The sequence below is a fragment of the Natator depressus genome, chromosome 1 (genome assembly GCF_965152275.1).
Source record: "Natator depressus isolate rNatDep1 chromosome 1, rNatDep2.hap1, whole genome shotgun sequence".
Classification (NCBI taxonomy): domain Eukaryota; kingdom Metazoa; phylum Chordata; order Testudines; family Cheloniidae; genus Natator; species Natator depressus.
Genome location: NC_134234.1, coordinates 256,963,078 through 256,980,949, shown reverse-complemented (window position 1 = coordinate 256,980,949; position 17,872 = coordinate 256,963,078). Strand labels below are relative to the sequence as shown.

At 49.0% G+C, this 17,872-nt stretch overlaps 1 protein-coding gene across 7 annotated transcripts in view; it reads left to right on the top strand.

Moving 5' to 3' along the window:
* MRTFA (myocardin related transcription factor A) overlaps positions 1-17,640 on the top strand; it is a 195,778-nt gene extending 178,138 nt beyond the window's left edge. For all 7 annotated transcript variants that reach the window (XM_074941656.1, XM_074941661.1, XM_074941659.1 and 4 more), the window contains 13 exons: positions 2,118-2,173; positions 5,022-5,097; positions 5,816-5,977; positions 7,376-7,551; positions 8,224-8,379; positions 9,223-9,476; positions 10,009-10,180; positions 10,478-11,584; positions 12,961-13,077; positions 14,473-14,637; positions 15,568-15,747; positions 16,514-16,574; positions 17,114-17,640. In XM_074941656.1, coding sequence (XP_074797757.1) covers positions 2,118-2,173; positions 5,022-5,097; positions 5,816-5,977; positions 7,376-7,551; positions 8,224-8,379; positions 9,223-9,476; positions 10,009-10,180; positions 10,478-11,584; positions 12,961-13,077; positions 14,473-14,637; positions 15,568-15,747; positions 16,514-16,574; positions 17,114-17,628 — 3,197 coding nt within the window. In that variant the 3' untranslated portion in view covers positions 17,629-17,640. The remainder of the gene's footprint in view (positions 1-2,117; positions 2,174-5,021; positions 5,098-5,815; positions 5,978-7,375; positions 7,552-8,223; positions 8,380-9,222; positions 9,477-10,008; positions 10,181-10,477; positions 11,585-12,960; positions 13,078-14,472; positions 14,638-15,567; positions 15,748-16,513; positions 16,575-17,113) is intronic.
* The last annotated feature ends 232 nt before the right edge of the window (positions 17,641-17,872 follow it).

The window sequence follows — 17,872 nt, the reverse complement described above, 5'->3', positions numbered from 1 at the left end:
GTTGTCTGTCTTGCTGCCAGGATAGAGCAAACTACGAACCAAAGGAATACCCATGAGAGATTAAAATTGCCCTTTAGGGTAACTGTTTAGCCATCCTGCCATACTTTTTTTTGTTTTGTTTTGTTTTATCAGGAAAGTCTCCTCCCTCTTGTTTGGTTTGTCTATATTCAGAATGCTCCCTGAACTACACATGAAGCTAACCAAACTGAGATAGGTTGCATCATAAAGATGGTTGTAACTATGTCAGGAAAAAGAAAAGGAGGACTTGTGGCATCTTAGAGACTAACCAATTTATTTGAGCATAAGCTTTCATGAGCTATAGCTCACAAAAGCTTATGCTCAAATAAATTGGTTAGTCTCTAAGGTGCCACAAGTCCTCCTTTTCTTTTTGCGAATACAGACTAACACGGCTGCTACTCTGAAATATGTCAGGAAAGTTTCATTTAACTCCCACAACATACACACAGACATGCTGCTTCCAGTATGATGGCAGAACTATGCAGAAAGGAAAGTTGGCAGAGCTACTACAGAACATAAGTATTAGTCATGGAGTGCTACTGAAAACTCAGGGTATGTCCTGCTTTGGCATCCTCTCCCAAATGGCTCTTCAGTTGGTTGCCTGATGCACAGTATCATTGTGTGTTGGGGGAAGAAACACAAACCTATGTTAACATCTTATTTATTCATATGTGCCATGCACAAAATAGAAGTTAAGGTTAGTGTTTGTTAAGGGGGATGGGTGTGGGTTCACAAACACCTTTCTGTGGCTTGAAAATAACTCTTCCCAACAACCTTTGTCTCTTGCTGTTCATCAATGACTGTCATAAATTACCCAGAAGTGTAATTGTCTCAGCCAATCAGAATGTAGAGATTTTGTAGTTATTGGGCCACAATTCTATACGTATTCCCTGCACTCCCCATGGCCAGCTTGCACAATGCCTTTTGGTTATTTCTCAATAACCAGATAGCTTGAAAATCCCATTTGCCTGGCTCAGAGCCATTATTAGCCCATCAGAGTGCAGGTATTTTTATACTCACTGTGGTTATTTCTCAATAACTGCAGTTACTGTACAAATTGTTCTTCTCTGGCTACTGCAGTATAAATCTCTTCTGTTATTGGCTACTGCCCCTCAAATTCCCAGTATATGGACTAAATCTGAAGTAACTCCATCACATTCCACAATAGACATGACTGCATCAGCTTCTGATCCTTACCCACCAGACCTCATCCACTCATCCTTCCCCCTGGGTGAAACCTGAGTGCACCACACACATTGAGTAACTCCTCTCTACATTAAATTTAAGCAAAGATTTTCACATTTTGAACAATTTTCTAATGTTCCATTATTAAACTATATCTCCCAAACAGCTTAACCTAGAAACAATAAAATTAGTCTTATTTGTTATTCTTGGATGAAATCTAGTGCCTGGGACTATTTTATAAGGCCTGGATACAACATTTTGGAGTTATTCATCTTTGAACTTTGAACCTCTAATAGTAGTACCTAGCTCATATATATTGCTTTTCCTCTTGATCCCAGAACGCTTTACAAAGGAGGTCAGTGGTCAACCCCATTTCACAGATGGTGAAACTGACTTTCTATGATGTTGAATGGCAGTGGAGAGGTTTTACAATTCATGAGGCTTCTCCCCATCATTCCATTCTCACATGCCTCTTCAGGTATGCTGGTGCCTACCGCTGGAGTCAGGGTCCAGAGTATTTTACCACCATGGGAAAGCTTGCTGAGGGTATTTTGTAACCCCATATCTAATTTTTGACCCTCATTCATGCCCCAGCAGATGAACAGATGAAGTTTACATGTGGTAGTTCAGTGGCAAATCCAAGTGAACATCTAGCTCACACTATGAATTTTAGCAAAATCAATAAGGGTCAAATCTTCAGCTGGTATAAACTGACATAACGCTCTTTGAGGTCAGTAGAGCTACGTTGATTTACACCTGCTGAGGATTTTATCCAGTGTGTTGAATATATGCATAAGGCAGTTGCTGTGAGCATTTCTTGCAACTTTAGTTTGCTAGCCCTAAGTGACGTGGGGGTGGAGAGGATAGGGACTCCACCATTCTAATTCATTCTATAAATGTTGTCCTCCCAACAGCTCTGAAAAGTCCAGCTGCATTTCATGAACAGAGAAGGAGCTTGGAGCGCGCCAGGGTAAGAGAGTTTGCTCTTTCAAGTTTAAGGGAAATTGGGCTTGGGAGGGTATTTTCTGTTTATTACCCTGGAAATCCCATGTCTCTAAATGAGACAGCAAAGGATACGTCCACATTCTGGAAGCACTATGTCACACGTGCACCTGCATTTATGCATTTTTGTTTGCGGTGATGACTTCTCCCCCACTCTGTCTGGTCCTGACTAGGTTACTCCTGAGGGAATTCTGCGCCCAAAAATTAAAAATTCTGCGCACAATATTTTAAAATTCTGCAAATTTTATTTGTCAATAAATAAATGTGGAGGCTCCGGCATGGCAGTGGGGAGCACAGGCTGCATGGAGGTGGGAGATCACTCTGCAGGTGCTCCCCCCACTCTGGAACACGGACTCGACGGTGAGGCTTCACCCAACCCTGACACAGCTCAAGAAGCGGGCCTCCCCTGGCTCTGCCTTGCAGGATCTAAGTGTGGAGGGGCTTAGTGTGGGTGGATTCAGGTGTGAGGTGAGAGGATTCTGTGTGGGGTAATCTAGCAGCAGGCAGTTCAGTGGGGGGTCGGGTGCAGGAGGATCTGGATGCACAGGGGTTCATTGGGGGGTTCCGGGTGCAGTGATAATGGAATTCTGCAGAGGGGTTCAGGTGAAGGTCCTTGGGGCTCAGCAGGGGGGTCTGGGTGCAGTTGGTTGGGGCTCAGTGGGGTGGAGGTCCAGGTGTGGGGGGCTCAGCAGGGTGGTCCAGGTGCAGCGGGGTGGGGCTCATTAGGGTGGGGGTTCAAGTGCAGGGGACTCATCAAGGGGTGGTCTGGATGCAGGGGTGGGGATCCAGGTGCTAGGGGATGGGGTTTGGCAGGGGGTCTGGGGGCAGGGTGCTCCAGATGCAAGGGGTGAGGTGCGGGGGAGGGGGTTTTTGGGTGTGGGGGGCTCAGTAGGGGGGTTCTGGATGCGGGGTTGGGGGGGTCCAGATGTGCAGGAGTTGGGCGGACGGGGGAGCAGCTGCCCACACAATGACCCCTCTCCCTGCAGCTGAGGAGTAATGGAGGCAGGAAACAGGGATGGGAGGCATGGAGCTTCCTGCAGCCGGGGGAGGTTTCTGGGTGTGGGTCTGCCCCAGCCCCATCTTGCAGGGGAAGAGCAAGTCTCATTTTCCCCAGTCCAGCTGGAACTAGTAGCTGAGCGCGGTGCAGGGCAGGAGCCACCAGCTGGGCTGTCCCAACTGTGCCCTCTCCCCCATCCCCTCTGCTGTGATTTACCTCTCCACCAACTGCTCTATGTGCCCAAAATGACATGCTCGTGCTCCTGGGCAGGGATGCATGACCCCTTTTGCGGCTTCCCTTTGCTTCCCCACAGAAAAATGACTTTCTGATAATGAAGCAAAGAAATCTGTGGGGGACATGAATTGTGCACATGCGCAGTGACACAGAATTCCCCCAGGAGTAAATGCCAGTTTAGGACAATGGTTCAAGTTTCCCCACACTCTTCTTTCTGGAGATCACCAGTATTCATAACCCCACGCATACCTGATGCAGCTATTTTTGTGACATATTTTCCACCCTTGGATGGCAATAGCCTAAGCATGTGTTGCTTCTTTTGACCCAAAGGATGTTACTTCTGTGCAATGTGCACACTTTTGTTAGTCTGTAGTGCTCCCAGACCCTGGGCGTATCTTCCCTTTAAAACCAACAGCTTGATGGAGGAGATCCCAAATAGTCTTCGGTAGAGACTAAAAATCACAAACCTGTGGCTCTTGAGAAAGAGGAAGCCAAGAGTGAGAGAGAGGCACCATACTTCATGTTGTAGCTGCTTGTACAGTGGGGTTTCTTGGTGATTTCAGTTCCCCAAAAGGCCTCTGGGGAATGTTCTTCAGAGCAGCCCACAGGGGAATGGCGCCTACTCAGACAGTTGGGCTGAGTTTTATTTCAAAAGTGAAAGCAATGCAAAATTAGAGAAATGACACCTCTGATGGAACATCCCAGACAACACCACCACTACAAGCTTTCTGAAAAGACTGAAACAAGTACCACTATCTTAGATTTGGTTTGCTTGGAGAGCAGCATCCCCTTGGCTGTAGATTCCTCCTCCTGTTTCTTCTAAAAATTAATTGTTAAATTACTTTTTGGGTCTGGCAGTGGGTGAGTGCATTTTTATGTTTGAAAAAAAATTGTTATAAAGCTTCCGACGGGTCCATTCCTGTGGTCTGCACTTATAGTTCTGCTACCCATTGACCCTAGTCTCCCTTTCCCTGGGCTTTCTGGGAGTGCTGAGTAGGAAGCATGCGGAGCTTGTAGTGGGGTTTGCCCAGGTCCAGCTGGTCAGAGAAGTAGACAGCGTCTTCAGTTTAACTGCTCCATTTGTTGTAAGTTCTGCTGTGTGCCCAAATCATGACCCAGCTTCCAAATCCCAACATTGCTTTTGTGTGCATTACTCTGCAAACAGTTGACCCAGTGCTCAGCATCATAAACAGAAACCCATTGTCTTGAGTCTCTCACCTTGAAGGCTGACACTGACTTGGTCTGGCAGTGTTGTGTATGGAAGGAAAAGGGTTTGGGTCTTTGAAGATCCTGCTTCCTGCCATTCTGCTGAGGACTGGCAGCAGCTGCATCCTTACTCTTCTTTCTTTCAGGGATGGCATGAAGAACAGCAGGCAGTCCCTTGGATAAACTGGTCCTGTGTTTGAGGCTCTAAATACTATAAGATCTTGAAGGGAATATATCCCCTTCTATGTGCAGTTCATTCCCGTCTCAGTAACAACAAAAGAGGGATTTAAAAAATCCAAATACCCAGTGCTTCCCAGGCGTATCCTAGGCTATGTCTGTTCACTTGATTTCATTGCATTCTTGTCTGTCTTTGCTGCAGACAGAGGACTATCTGAAAAGGAAGATCCGGTCCCGGCCAGAGAGATCGGAGCTGGTCAGAATGCACATTCTGGAAGGTACGGCACACTTTGAAGAGAAAAACTCCAAATGTGGTGTGATCTACAACAAGCACTGACTCTCTCCATACAGTTACTAGCTTGAGACAGTTACTGTCTACCCTCGCCCAAACCCTTATTCAGCTGGGAGTGGGCAGACGATCATGCCAGTTGCATAATACCGGAGTGGGTGAATGCATTGAGGGAGGGGGGCGTATGAGATCAGGGATCTCCCCAGTAATGAGTCCAGAAATCATCTAATCAGGTCTGCTATGTTTAAAGCTGCCTTAGTTCTATGGCTGTTTAGGAAGGACTCATCTGCTTCTCACATGGCTTATTTGGTCTACAGAGAGATCTGCCATGTGAACCCCAACTGTGCAGAACCATTAGTTCGGGCTGAAGGATGGAGAAATGGGGTGTGTGCTGACTGTTCTGCTGACCAGAGAAGAATTTGTTTAAAATGCCCAAAGGAGTGGGGCAATGGAAGGTTCAGCTGGCGAGTGTGTGGCCAATTTCAGGGTCAGAGAGGGAATGGCATATTCCATATATAAGGATTCCAAAGCAAGGAGGAAAAGATGAACATGAACTGAATGACACCAGTTTGAGTGGAGGGAGCATCTCCCATCCAGCGTCAGGGAGCAGGGCTCTTTCCTTCCTGAATGGAAGCATAGTAATGCCAGCATGCTCACATTAGGCACCCCAGGATTGATCCCATCTTATTTACTTCTTTCCTGTCCAGAGACCTCAGCTGAACCCTCCCTGCAAGCCAAGCAGCTGAAGCTGAAGAGAGCAAGACTGGCAGACGACCTCAATGAGAAGATAGCCCAGAGGCCAGGTCCCATGGAGCTGGTGGAGAAGAACATCCTTCCTGTGGAGTCCAGCCTGAAAGAAGCCATCATTGGTAAGTGTGGTAAGGGATGTGTATTTCTGGGGAGGTTCTCAGGTAACGCATCCTTTTGCCGTGTGGGAAAAAATACCATGAGATTTCATTCCCATGCCAAAACTTCAGCCTCTCCAGTCCCAGGATTCTGGAATGCAAAGCTCCCTTCCCAGCCTGGATAGCGATGGAGAGAGATTAGATTATAAGGAATGCTGGGCTCACAGAATAAAATGAGATTGATCCCCAATCCCCAGGACTGATGAACCACTGTGGGATTGTGTTTCCTAGTTTGTGCATGCCCTCTCATCCTGAAAATCCCTCTATATTTAACCCTTTGTGAGAGAGAACCCACTGACTAAGTCAGATCAGGGAGGGAAGACAGCACATGGGTGAGCAGATGTGTGGAAACAAAAGCTTTCTGTTGGTTTAAAATCTTCAGAGGATTCAACTCCTTTGAAAATAAATAGGAATGGATATAAATCATTCCAGTGCCATTGCAGGGGTGAAAAGGAATGCTGAAGAATAGCCCTCCCACAGCCTGAGTGTATTACCCCACTCCTAATTAGGCAGGCTGTATGAAGCATAGCTGCACCCTGCTGAAGCATGGGCAGTCACTGAAGGAATTGCCACCTCCTTCAGAGACTAATGGAGGCATGCTCATGAGCAAGGGTGCATACATTTCAGTGAGAGGTGCCAGGCTGTGCCAGAGCGAGCCTGGCTTCACCCTCACACAAGAATTGGTCAAGGAAGAGAGGAAGAATTATCCTGTGGTTAAGAAATGGAGCCCCGTCCATCTGTCTATCCCCACACATCCCTCCATCTTGGGCTTGAGAGATTTGGGGTCAATTGCTGGCTCTTTGGGCACATCACTTAATTTCTCTGTGCCTCAGATGGTCATCTGTAAAATGGGGATGATCATACTTCCCTACGTCACAGGGGTGTCTTGGGGATAAATTAATGTTTGTGGGACAGACAGATACTATGGTTGGAGGGGGCCATATATGTACAGATATAAGTCTGAGGAACAATTAGGGCCACCTCTTGTGATTGACCCTTGCGCTTTGTGTCTGGAAAAAGAGAGTAGAGAACATCTGGGATCCCAACTAAAAGAGTCCCTCAACACCTCCTTTGAGGAGGAAGATCCTTCCTTCTATCCTATATCATGCAGCTGGCCAACACTAAAGAAATCATTACTTGAGACTAGACAATGCAAACTAACACACAACCTTCCTAATTGAGAAGCCACCAAACCAAGTCCCCAGTGCCCCTTGTCATGTGCCATTGCCCTGGATTCCTCTCAGTCAGCCTTTAGGCCTCAGGGTATGGTATAAGCCGACAGCCCAGTGCCCTCCCCCACCTCCCACTGGCCAGATGTGACTGTAATCCCATTCAGTGTTTGAAATTATCTTTTGTTTTCAGTTGGGCAGGTGAACTACCCAAAGGTTGCAGATAATTCCTCTTTTGACGAGGACAGCAGTGATGCCTTGTCCCCAGAGCAGCCAGCCAGCCATGAGTCCCAGGGATCTGTACCATCACCAATGGATGCTCGGATTGGTGAGCCGCTTCCCAGCACCACTGTGTCATCACCAGCTCAGGTAAGAATGCTGAGTGTTGACTTTTGCTGCTCTCTGGGACCTCAGAACCCGTATTAGATTGGGGCAGTGCAAATGCCTGGATCCCTGAATGAGGGATGAGGCATAGAGACATCTACAAGGTGTCACTGCTAAGAGACTGATTTGTTCCTCAGTAATTCATTAATGAGATATCACTGAAGTCACATGAGATGTCTAGGTTCTAAATGGTACCAGCAAAACCATGTGTCTGGTGCCCCTGTAGGTAGCTGCAGTGGGAATAGGCTTCCAGTGATTCCCTAGAAGTAATAGGAGAGGGCACCTAGTTGTGCCCTGTTGGGGATTGGTAGTGGGAATGGTTTTGGCAATGCCATGTGTGTTAAGAGTATGTGACTGTTCCTGGGAGGCAAAGGGAGGAGGGGCATAGAGTTAGAAGTGGGCTTTGATTCCTTCCTTGTTCTAGGATGCTTTGATCCCACTGAAGCATGCTTCTCCCCAAGCTGGACAAGGGGATCTCAGGGAGTGGATTAAGAAGCCAGGTGGCCATTTAATGGCTGGTAACCTGTGCATAGCAACTTGAGTGGAATGCTCCTACAGCCCTCTGCTTTCTGAAAGGAGGGCAACATTGTAACAGTGGAGAGGAAACTTTTAGCTGTGTGTCTGTTTCTTGAGTGATGCTCTTTCTTCCCCTTGCAGGTTGTGTCCCAGTTACAGATCAATGCAGACGCCAATGAAACACCTTTCCTACCTGAACAGCCACTCCCTCCTCTTCCACCACCACCTCTGCTGCCTCCTAGCTTCACCAACAGAGCCACTATTCCTGCTGCCAAGCCCCCACCAACGCTCATTAAGGTATGGGGAGGGGGGATGTCACTCCATTTTTATAGACTAATAGAAGTTAATGTGGCTGTTCTGGGGATGATAGAGAGTGGGAGTGTTAGACTAAGATGCTGAGGCGCTGGAAGAACATCTTGTATCATTCACTGTCTCCCCCTGGTCTCTACTTAGAGGACCTTCCCTGAGCTTGAGCTGAGTCAATGTCTAGATCTTCTTCAGTTAGAGAGGACTTGTGGCACATTAGAGACTAACACATTTATTTGAGCATAAGCTTTCGTGAGCTACAGCTCACTTCATCGGATGCTGTAGCTCACGAAAGCTTATGCTCAAATAAATTTGTTAGTCTCTAAGGTGCCACAAGTACTCCTGTTCTTTTTGCGGATACAGACTAACACGGCTGCTACTCTGAAACCTTCAGTTAGAGAGGAGCTTATTGAGACAGAGATTAGGTCAGGAAGGTGTCTCCCCCCTTCCAAAGGTGCCTCCCCCCTTCCAGGATAGTGCAGTTGCCAAGGGTCCTAGATATAAAAGTTTCCTCTGAAGCATCTAGCATTGACCATGGTCAGGGAGAAGGAGTCTGAGCTAATTGTTCAATGGTCTGTTGCGCTGTGGCAATCCTTCTTGTCTCTGTACCCTTGTTCCGGTGCTGTGTAAGGTCCTGGAGGTAGCCGAGCTGCCGAGTGTGTACGATTATCCCTGCTTTAAGAATGTGGAAATGCCCCAGAGTCAAATCTGGAGAGAGTTTTGAAGTAAAAAGCCTGGTTTGCTTGTAGGTTTTGGTTAGATGTTAAGGCTGTTCCAGTGCATCTGCTACATCTATTTTTATTTTCTTCCTTCCCTGCTTCTCTCATTGAATAGCAAAGTCAGCCCAAGTCTGCCAGCGAGAAGTCTCAGCGCAGTAAAAAAGCCAAGGAACTGAAGCCGAAAGTCAAGAAGCTTAAATATCACCAGTACATCCCCCCGGACCAAAAGCAGGACAAAGGGGCTCCCCCCATGGACTCCTCCTATGCCAAAATATTGCAGCAGCAACAGCTCTTCTTGCAGCTCCAGATCCTCAACCAGCAACAGCAGCAGCACTACAACTATCAGACCATCCTGCCAGCCCCACCAAAGTACGGGCCTCACAACACTACACCTCCTTAGGGACCCCCTGCCCTCCCATCCCTACTCATGGTCTCCAGGAGCGGCACCATAGCTACCAGACCATCCTATCGGCCCTGCCAAAGAACGGGACTTACTGCACACTGCCCACAATCCTCTCCCGTCTTTCCCCACCCCTCGTGAGGGTCTCACTCCCTTAGTAAGTTCATCAGGTCCCAGGCACACTGAGCTCTGAAGGGGTGAGGCATAGGAGTTGTAAATCCTGTAAAGTCACTGTCACTCTCAAGAAGTGGTCTGTGTTGGGTGAATCTGTCAGGCAAGAGCAGCTGAAGTTAGTTGGTTTTTCAGTGGCCAGAGTGGAGTATCTCGGTACAGTGAGAAGGTATTTACTGGCATGCTTTAACACTGGGGGTGCTGGTGCCCTACATGCTTCCACAGGCACACAGTGCTGCAAATGTCCTTGTTTGGCTTCTCAGCACAGGTGGTGGGCTATGAGGATCCCTTCCACCTTGATTCTGATATCTACACTTTTTCTTCCTGCAGGCCTCCAGGAGAGCAGCAGAGTGGCACTAGTGCCCCTGCCATGCGTAATCTCTCTGCTACCGTCAGCAGCGCATCTTCTGTATCCTCCGGTTCTAGTGGGCTGATGCGACAAAACAGTAATGCCACAGTGGGCAAACCAGGCCCTCTCCCTACCAACCTAGATGACATGAAGGTAAAAGTCCATGCCGCCATCAGCGCTAAAACTAATTGGCCCCTCATTGGCATTGTCAGCAGAGAAGGCAAGGACTGAATGAGGTGGTCACTCCGGAGCAGGGCTGAGGCACGCTGACAGGGCAGTATGTAGTGGCAGCTTGCATTGCTGCTGCACCTGGGGTGTGGGAATAAAGGGACACCTGAGCCTGCCGGGCTGTCAGTTCAGTCCCTTGCCTCATGACTCACGTATGTGTTAAAGGCTGGTCCGGTTGGGGTGGGTTTTCTTTTAGTTGTAACACAGTTTTTCCCTTCTTAGGTGGCAGAGCTGAAGCAAGAATTGAAGATGAGGGCGCTGCCTGTCTCGGGCACCAAGACGGACCTGATTGAGCGGCTCAGAGCTTACCAGGAGCAGAATGGCACAGCCAGCCAAACAGCCAGCACTCCCAAGCCCAATGCAACAGCCATCCTCCCAAAAGCTGCTGAGGTGGTGGTAGCCTTCCCAGCTGCTAGGCTGAGCACTGGGCCGGCACTGGTCACTGCTGGCATTGCATCAACAGAGGTAGTTGTGGCCACCGTCACCAGCAATGGCGTGATGAAGTTTGGGAGCACAGGCTCAACACCACCTGTTTCGCCCACCCCCTCAGAGCGTTCACAGATGAGCACTGGGGATGAGAACTCTGCCACTGGAGATGCCTTTGGAGAGACGGTGACTTCGCCTCTGACCCAGCTCACCCTGCAGGCATCTCCAGTGCAGTTCCTGATGAAGGAAGAGAGTTCTAAGGCTACCTCCTGCAGCCTAAATCCAGCACCCAGGTTGGAGCGGTGCAGCGTCAGCAGCAGCAAGGATATGGAGGTCCAGGATAAAGACCAGATGTTGCAGGAGAAGGACAAGCAGATTGAGGAACTCACCCGAATGCTGAAACAGAAGCAGCAGCTGGTGGAGATGCTGAGGCTGCAGCTAGAGCAGGAGAAACGGTCTCAGCAGCCACTACTAGCCATGGAAACCGGAGTGGGAGGGGTGGTCCCTGCCTCCAGTCCAGTGGCTTTTGGCACCCAGATTAAGAGTGAAAATGGCTTCCCGAGTTGCCAGTCTGCAGGGCTGCCTGACGGCCAAACGGATCAATTCAACCCTGTGTCCACCGCTAGCCAAATGGACACTTCAGATCCAAGCTCAGTGCCAAAGAAAGTGGTGATGGTGAAGCAGGAGGTTCTGACAGCAGAAACAGAGCCACCATGCCAGTCCCACACCCCGCAGCTCTTCCTTGGTCAGCAAGGGGGTGCCCTGAGTGACCTCATCAAGGGGGCCCCTCCCCCTACCCTCATCACAGATTCCACGGGGACCCACATTGTCCTTACAGTGACCAATCAGAATGCTGAGAGGCGGGGCCTCTCACCACAGGGGAATAGCTGCACAACATTGCAGGTAGGCTTGCACTGTCCCTTCCATGCTAGTCAATCTAGTCCTGCTCTACAAGTCCCTGATCATTATTATGGGGGGCTCATTTTATCACAGAGTGACATCAGAATTTGGAAATTAATTTTACAAAATACTGTGTCTAGGCTGGATGATTTTATGACTGCCTGTAAAATTTGGAGCTATGGAAACCAAGATGAGTGTAATCAAATCTTCTGCTTCAGGGCAAAAACAGATCAGTGCCAGGGGATGGGAGGGAATTCCGTGCTCACAAACTTCATGTACAGTGTTGCATAATTAACTAGGTACATTAGAGGCTTCTTAGCCTTGCTCAGATCATCAGGTTCTGGTTACAGTCACAGGTAGGACACTGGGCTAGGCAGACCAATGGTCTGATGTGGCACGCTGACTCCTGGCTCAGAAGGTTTGAAAGAACAAGTTTTTACTATAGAGACAAGGTGGGTGAGATAATATCTTTTATTGGACCAACTTCTGTTGGTTAGAGAGAGGAGCTTTCAAGCTTACACGGAGGTCCTCTTCAGGTCCCCAGGAGAAGAATTGTGTAAGCTCAAAAGCTTGTCTCTCTCACCAACAGAAGTTGGTCCAATAAAAGATATTACCTCACCGCACCTTGTTTTTCTAATATCCTGGGACCAACACAGCTACAACACTGCATACAGGTTTTTACTGTGCTGTAGTAAAAGGTAGTGGGAATTCCACCACTCATCACTTTGTGGAGAGAAAAGAGATTGTAGCTCGCGGCTTCCAGTAGATAATCTTGTCTAATTGAGGTTTGAATGCTGAAATCAGAGCCCTGGGAACAGGAGTGTGTCTCTTGTTAAATGCTCTTTTGTTTTGTTCTTCCATGTGCCACTCTGTAGTGGAGCTGACAGAAGGCAAGGCCTTTCATTGAAGAGGATAGAGACGAGCCCACCCAAATCATTTTCCCCTTTGATTTTGGTGGGAGACAAGTCAGCATTTAACACAAGTACCTTGAACACCAACTCCAGAAGTCTAGTCAGGGACAGAAACCCTCAAGCTTCAGAGTAACGATTTGGGGTTAGGAAGAAATAGGAGTAGTTCTTCCCATAACTGACTACTGCAGCGTTTCTTGCACCTTCTTCAGGAGCTGCTAGTAATGGTCACTGTCAGACAGGGTACTGATTTGGCCTAGCAATTCCTATATACCTAATAGTAGACAGTGTTCCAATTTTCTTGCTGGGAGAAACTAACAAGTGAATTTCCTAAAGACGTATGGGTTGGGAAATACATTTAACTTCATCGTAGCTTCAGCAAAACTAAACCTGGTCTCTCCTTCCAGCCTCCACAACCCCCTCAAATAGGACAGCGAATAGCTTTGTTTTCATTCATCTTTTTCTTCTCAGAGAGTACAGTCGTCACCCACTAAAATATCCAGCCAACCACAGTGTCTGCTACCTGCAAGCAACTCGCAGCAGCAGCAGCCGCCTCCCCCCAGGCTACTGAACCAGCCCGTCAGGAAGGTAGCTGATCACATGCTTGCGTCCCTTCCTGGTTTCCCCTTTGCCTGGTGGTTGGCTGGGTCACAGAGGGGACAGGGAGCACATGGGCAAATCAGTTCTGAGACCATCACTACAGAGGGAGAGACCCTACTGCACTGCCATTTCCTTCCCCATCGCAGGTTGCAATTGCATAGTGCATTGGGTTCTTGGCCCAGGAGCTGCCAGCAGCATGCAGGGGAATGAATGGGGATCGCACAATGCTCCCATTTCATATCTCCAGCCTTCTGCTGAAACAGCTTTGTTCAGCCACTTATAACCAGTCCTCCTCGGGGTGTCAGAAGTGCCATACACCTTTGAGCCAATTTCCCATGGTGACTCCTACAGAAGAGCTGTAGGCACAGGGGCAAAGGATCCTGGGATGCATCTGAGGAGGTTGAACATGGGATTCATGGCATGAAGAATAGTTGAGAATCCCTAACAATATATTTGTTCTGGCCCTTAGGATATGTCTACACAGCAAAGAAAAACCTGGGCTGGGATGTGCCAGCCAACTCAGGCTTGCGGGGCTCAAGCTGCAGGCTGGCTGCAGGTTTTTCTTTGCTGTGTAGACATACCCTTAATCACACGGCAATTGAACAACCTAGTACTGTGTGAAAGTGTCCTTACAAAGTGATTGTAAACAAATAAAGGGCAGGATTATGTCCTCTTTGTTCATGTTGTAGTTCCTTACCCTTTGAGGATTCCTGCTGAAATCAAAAGGCAGTTACGGCACTCGGGTTGGCAGGGCTTCTCTCCACCCTGGGGTGGGGTATGCGCGCTGAGAAATCTCCTTCCGGAGTCGTAGGTGTCATGTTAAAACCTGGGTCCTGATTATCCATCTTGAGATGCCCCCCTCGTCTCCCACCCTGAATTGTTTTCCTTTGGTTACGGATTGTGTCTGGCTGTCAGAGATGTAATGCTATAAAGAAACAAGGTCTGAGGAGGTTATAACCCTTCTCAGTGACAACTCAGGAGTTCCTGCTCTGCATCTGTTCCCTTCTAGATCAGGTGATAATTCACTGTGTTCCATAGTGCATCAGTTAGGTTAGAGCAAGTCTATGAAGGGTTTTAAGGATTAGGAGGGTAACTTTTGAACTAGATCCTGAAATGAATGGGGAGACAGTGGCCTTGTCTGAGTGATGTGATCAAATTTCTTTGTTCTGTTGCTCTTACCCATTTGCTGTGGGACCATCTTTGAAGAGGGTCAGTGCCTGGGTTTGATAAGGCCTTTAATACAGAGGTCAATGCTTTTTAACCAAAGGCACCTTTCTCCATAGAAGAGTTAAATTCCTTAGGCCAGCCAGAATCTGTGATTGATCTTAGCTCACATGCCATGCAGGGGTTTGTAGCTGTCTTAATCCTTTTGTCTCCCTGTAGGCTCAGAAGCCAGGTCTGCAGGTGGTCACTGGGCAGCTGCCCCACACAATTTTGTCTTTCTCAGCGCCTCCAAACCTGCAGCCCTTTTTCCTCAACGGCTTTCACAAAGGATCCCTGAAAACTGGTGCTCCTGGCAAAGCCAACCAACCCAGTGTGCCAAAAAAGGTAGCCTCCCTGCAAATCCCATAGAGTCCATGTCACAGTGCCAGATTTCAGGCCCTCTAAGTTTGAGAGAGCAGACTCGTAAGGGATTTCGGAGGCTGGATATACAGGAATCACTTCTCTGCACCAGCATTGCTGCCCACAGTGTTACAGTGAAGGAAAGTGAAAAATAATGTCCCAGATGAAACTCTCAGAGAGATTTAGAGAGGCATGTGTAGCTGTCTGAGCTGGAGTTCCTCCAGGGTACTTGGACCATTATTCCTACTCTAACAAACCGTGGAATGGATCTTTAATGATCATAGTAATGGCTAAGGCCTTCACACAGTAGTTTTAGTACATCTCGGGGGCACTGGTTCAGTGCTGAGTCACCAACACCACTTCCTGTAATACCTTGGGTTTCATTTGGAGAGCTCTCTTCTGAGGTCTGTCCCCACCCTCTCTGCTAGGTTTGTGAGATCTGACACTCTCTGAGCCTGCCGACTTCTCCACAGCCAGTGTTTTGTGGACAGTTTTTTGTTTCCAAAGCAGACTCATTACGGAGAGGAAAGAGTAAAACAACGATTCTAGGCTGTCGCATACAGATTACATTGAATATACTGTAGGGATAGTCCTCTTGTGTCTCTGTGAAGTGCTGGGGGAATCCACCCACCAAAACAGATGAGCTCCTCCTCACCCCAGGGCAGTCCTGTGGTGATTTGTGGCATGGGTGTGCTCCAGGAGAGGATTTCCGTTTGTGATTTTGGGGGCGGGGATTGTACCACGCACACAGTGAAAGAAGGAGCAGAGATACTGAGAGCAGAAGCAGTGTGGTTTCTGCCCAGCGTTAGCGGAGACCGAAGGGATGGTCTCTCCAGGATACATGGGAGCAGCCGTGATGTGGGAGATGAAATGGGCTTTCTGCCTGTTTACTCCTTTCTCCTTCATTCTAAACAGTCATCCTCACAGCCAGGCTCTCCTGCTGCCACTTCCCCATCCCAGATGGACCTTGAGCAGCAGCACCCGCACCCGTCCCTTTTCGGAACCCCTCCACCTCCTCTCCCTGGCTCCTCGGTGCCGATGAAAGAACCACCAGGCTATGAAGAGGCCATGAAGCAGCAGCCAAAGCCCCAGGAGGTAAGAGCAGCCACTTCCTTGTGCTTCCATGAGGAGCTTCTTGGGGAGTGTGTGGGAGGGCTGCCCGCTGCAATTCAACATCCACGTTGGTCCCTGAATTCAGGGGGCAGCTGCCTAGGAAATGGAGAGACTGAAACACACCGGGGCCTTTTCTAACTGACCTTGGGCTGCACACAAGGAGTCAAGGTGAATTCTCTTGATAGCGTTTCAGTGGGAATGGAGTCACCTTCCATTTCATTCTTTGGCCCATACGCCTGTTGAGACTGAGATAAGATAACCTCCTGCTTAGGGCACGTCTACACTGCGGATGGAGGTGTAATTCTGAGCTTGGGTAGAGGTACACGTACTAGCCTTATTGAACTAGCCTGCTAAAATAATCTGTGTGGCTGCGAGGGATTTGGTTAACTGCTGAGGACAATCCCTTCCAAGATCCTGTTGCCCATGCAATTGTGGCCCCACAGATACTTTTAGCACAGCGAGTAAGAGTATGTCTGCCCAAGCTGGGAATTACCCCTCCCAGCTGCAGTGTAGACATACCCTTAATACAGGGGGAATGGTGGGGCTGTAGGACCCCACACTGCCATAAACACCCTGCTTCCAGTAAAACCTTGGGGTGACAGAGGTCATTGGTGCCATGCTGCTATAGGCACCATCTTACCAGGTCAGTGTGGGAAGGGGAAGGGGAAGGAGTAGGACCAGGACAGCAGATTGGTGGTTACTGTGTGTCTTGTAAGTGTGGGTCTAATTCATCACACTCTCTTCCCAGGAGAATGGCTGTTCGAGCCAACAGATGGACGACCTGTTTGACATCCTCATAGAGAGTGGAGGTGAGGAGAGAATCACTTGAGGTTTCTGGCTGGTCACCTCTGGGTTTGAGTCTATGGCTTTTGTAGCACTGAGCTAGTGTGACTCCCACCCTTTGGCTCCCCAAGAGGGAGCGGGGTTGGTGAGATTGGTCTTGCCACTAGTGTACGTATCCCCTGGCCTGGGCCCTTGCTTATTCTTCATTTGGTGCAGCCCTTAGCATAAGCAGGGTATGGTATGGCACTACGAAACAGACTTGTCAGGCACTGCTATGATATATCATAAAGCTCCTGTAGCTGCTGCATTGCATCAGACCTATGGTTGCTCTGGGCTGGCCTCCCTCACATAGCCCTGGTCCTGGCCCATGATGGTTTCCTGTGAGGCAGGTTTAAAACTCCCTTAAGCCAGCCTACTGTGTAGCTGGGAGAGGTTTCTTGACCCAGTTGGTGATCAGCGTATGGCCCACAGTGTCAGGATTGAAGATGTTCTAGCTCATGAGGGATCTGACCCCCACTAACTGGAGCCTTTCATCACCCTGGGACTCTGTCTTCTTTCTTTACAGAGATTTCAGCTGATTTCAAGGAGCAGCCATCTCCAGCTGGGAAGGGGACATCAGTGTCTCCAGCATGCGCCTCGCCGCCCAACAGCCACCATTCTTCTGAGCTTCCCCTGCAGATGTTCCTTGGCCATACTAGCTGCATTAATCCTGTCACAGCAGGCCGGCTGGAGGACTTCCTGGAGAGCAGCACTGGCCTCCCCCTTCTGCCAGCAGGCCATGATGGGCCTGAGCCCTTGTCCCTGATAGATGACCTCCATAGTGAGATGCTGAGCAGCTCAGCCATTCTGGACCACCCGCCTTCACCCATGGACACGTCAGAATTGCACTTTGCCCATGAGCCTACAGGGGGACTAGCCCTGGACCTAGCTGAGGCTAACTTGGACAGCATGGATTGGCTGGAGCTTTCGGGGGGCCCTGTCATGAGCCTTGCTCCCCTAAGCACTGCAGTCCCCAGCCTCTTCTCCACAGACTTCCTTGATGGACACGATCTGCAGCTGCACTGGGATTCTTGCTTGTAGCTCTCTGAACTGAGATGGAAGGGAATGGGGGGGAGGGCACAGGCATGGGGGCAGGGGGAGAGGCCAATCAACCAAAAATGAGCCCCTTGAGTGTAAACTCTTCCCCCAGTCGTGACCTCCTGTAGTGAAACTCGTACCATTGGGAAGGGCTGGCACAGCTGTTGGTGGGTCATTGTGCTCACTGGGGCTACAATCAGCAGGTTAGAGCAGAGCAGTAACCATAGCTGTCAGGGGACAGGGGCTG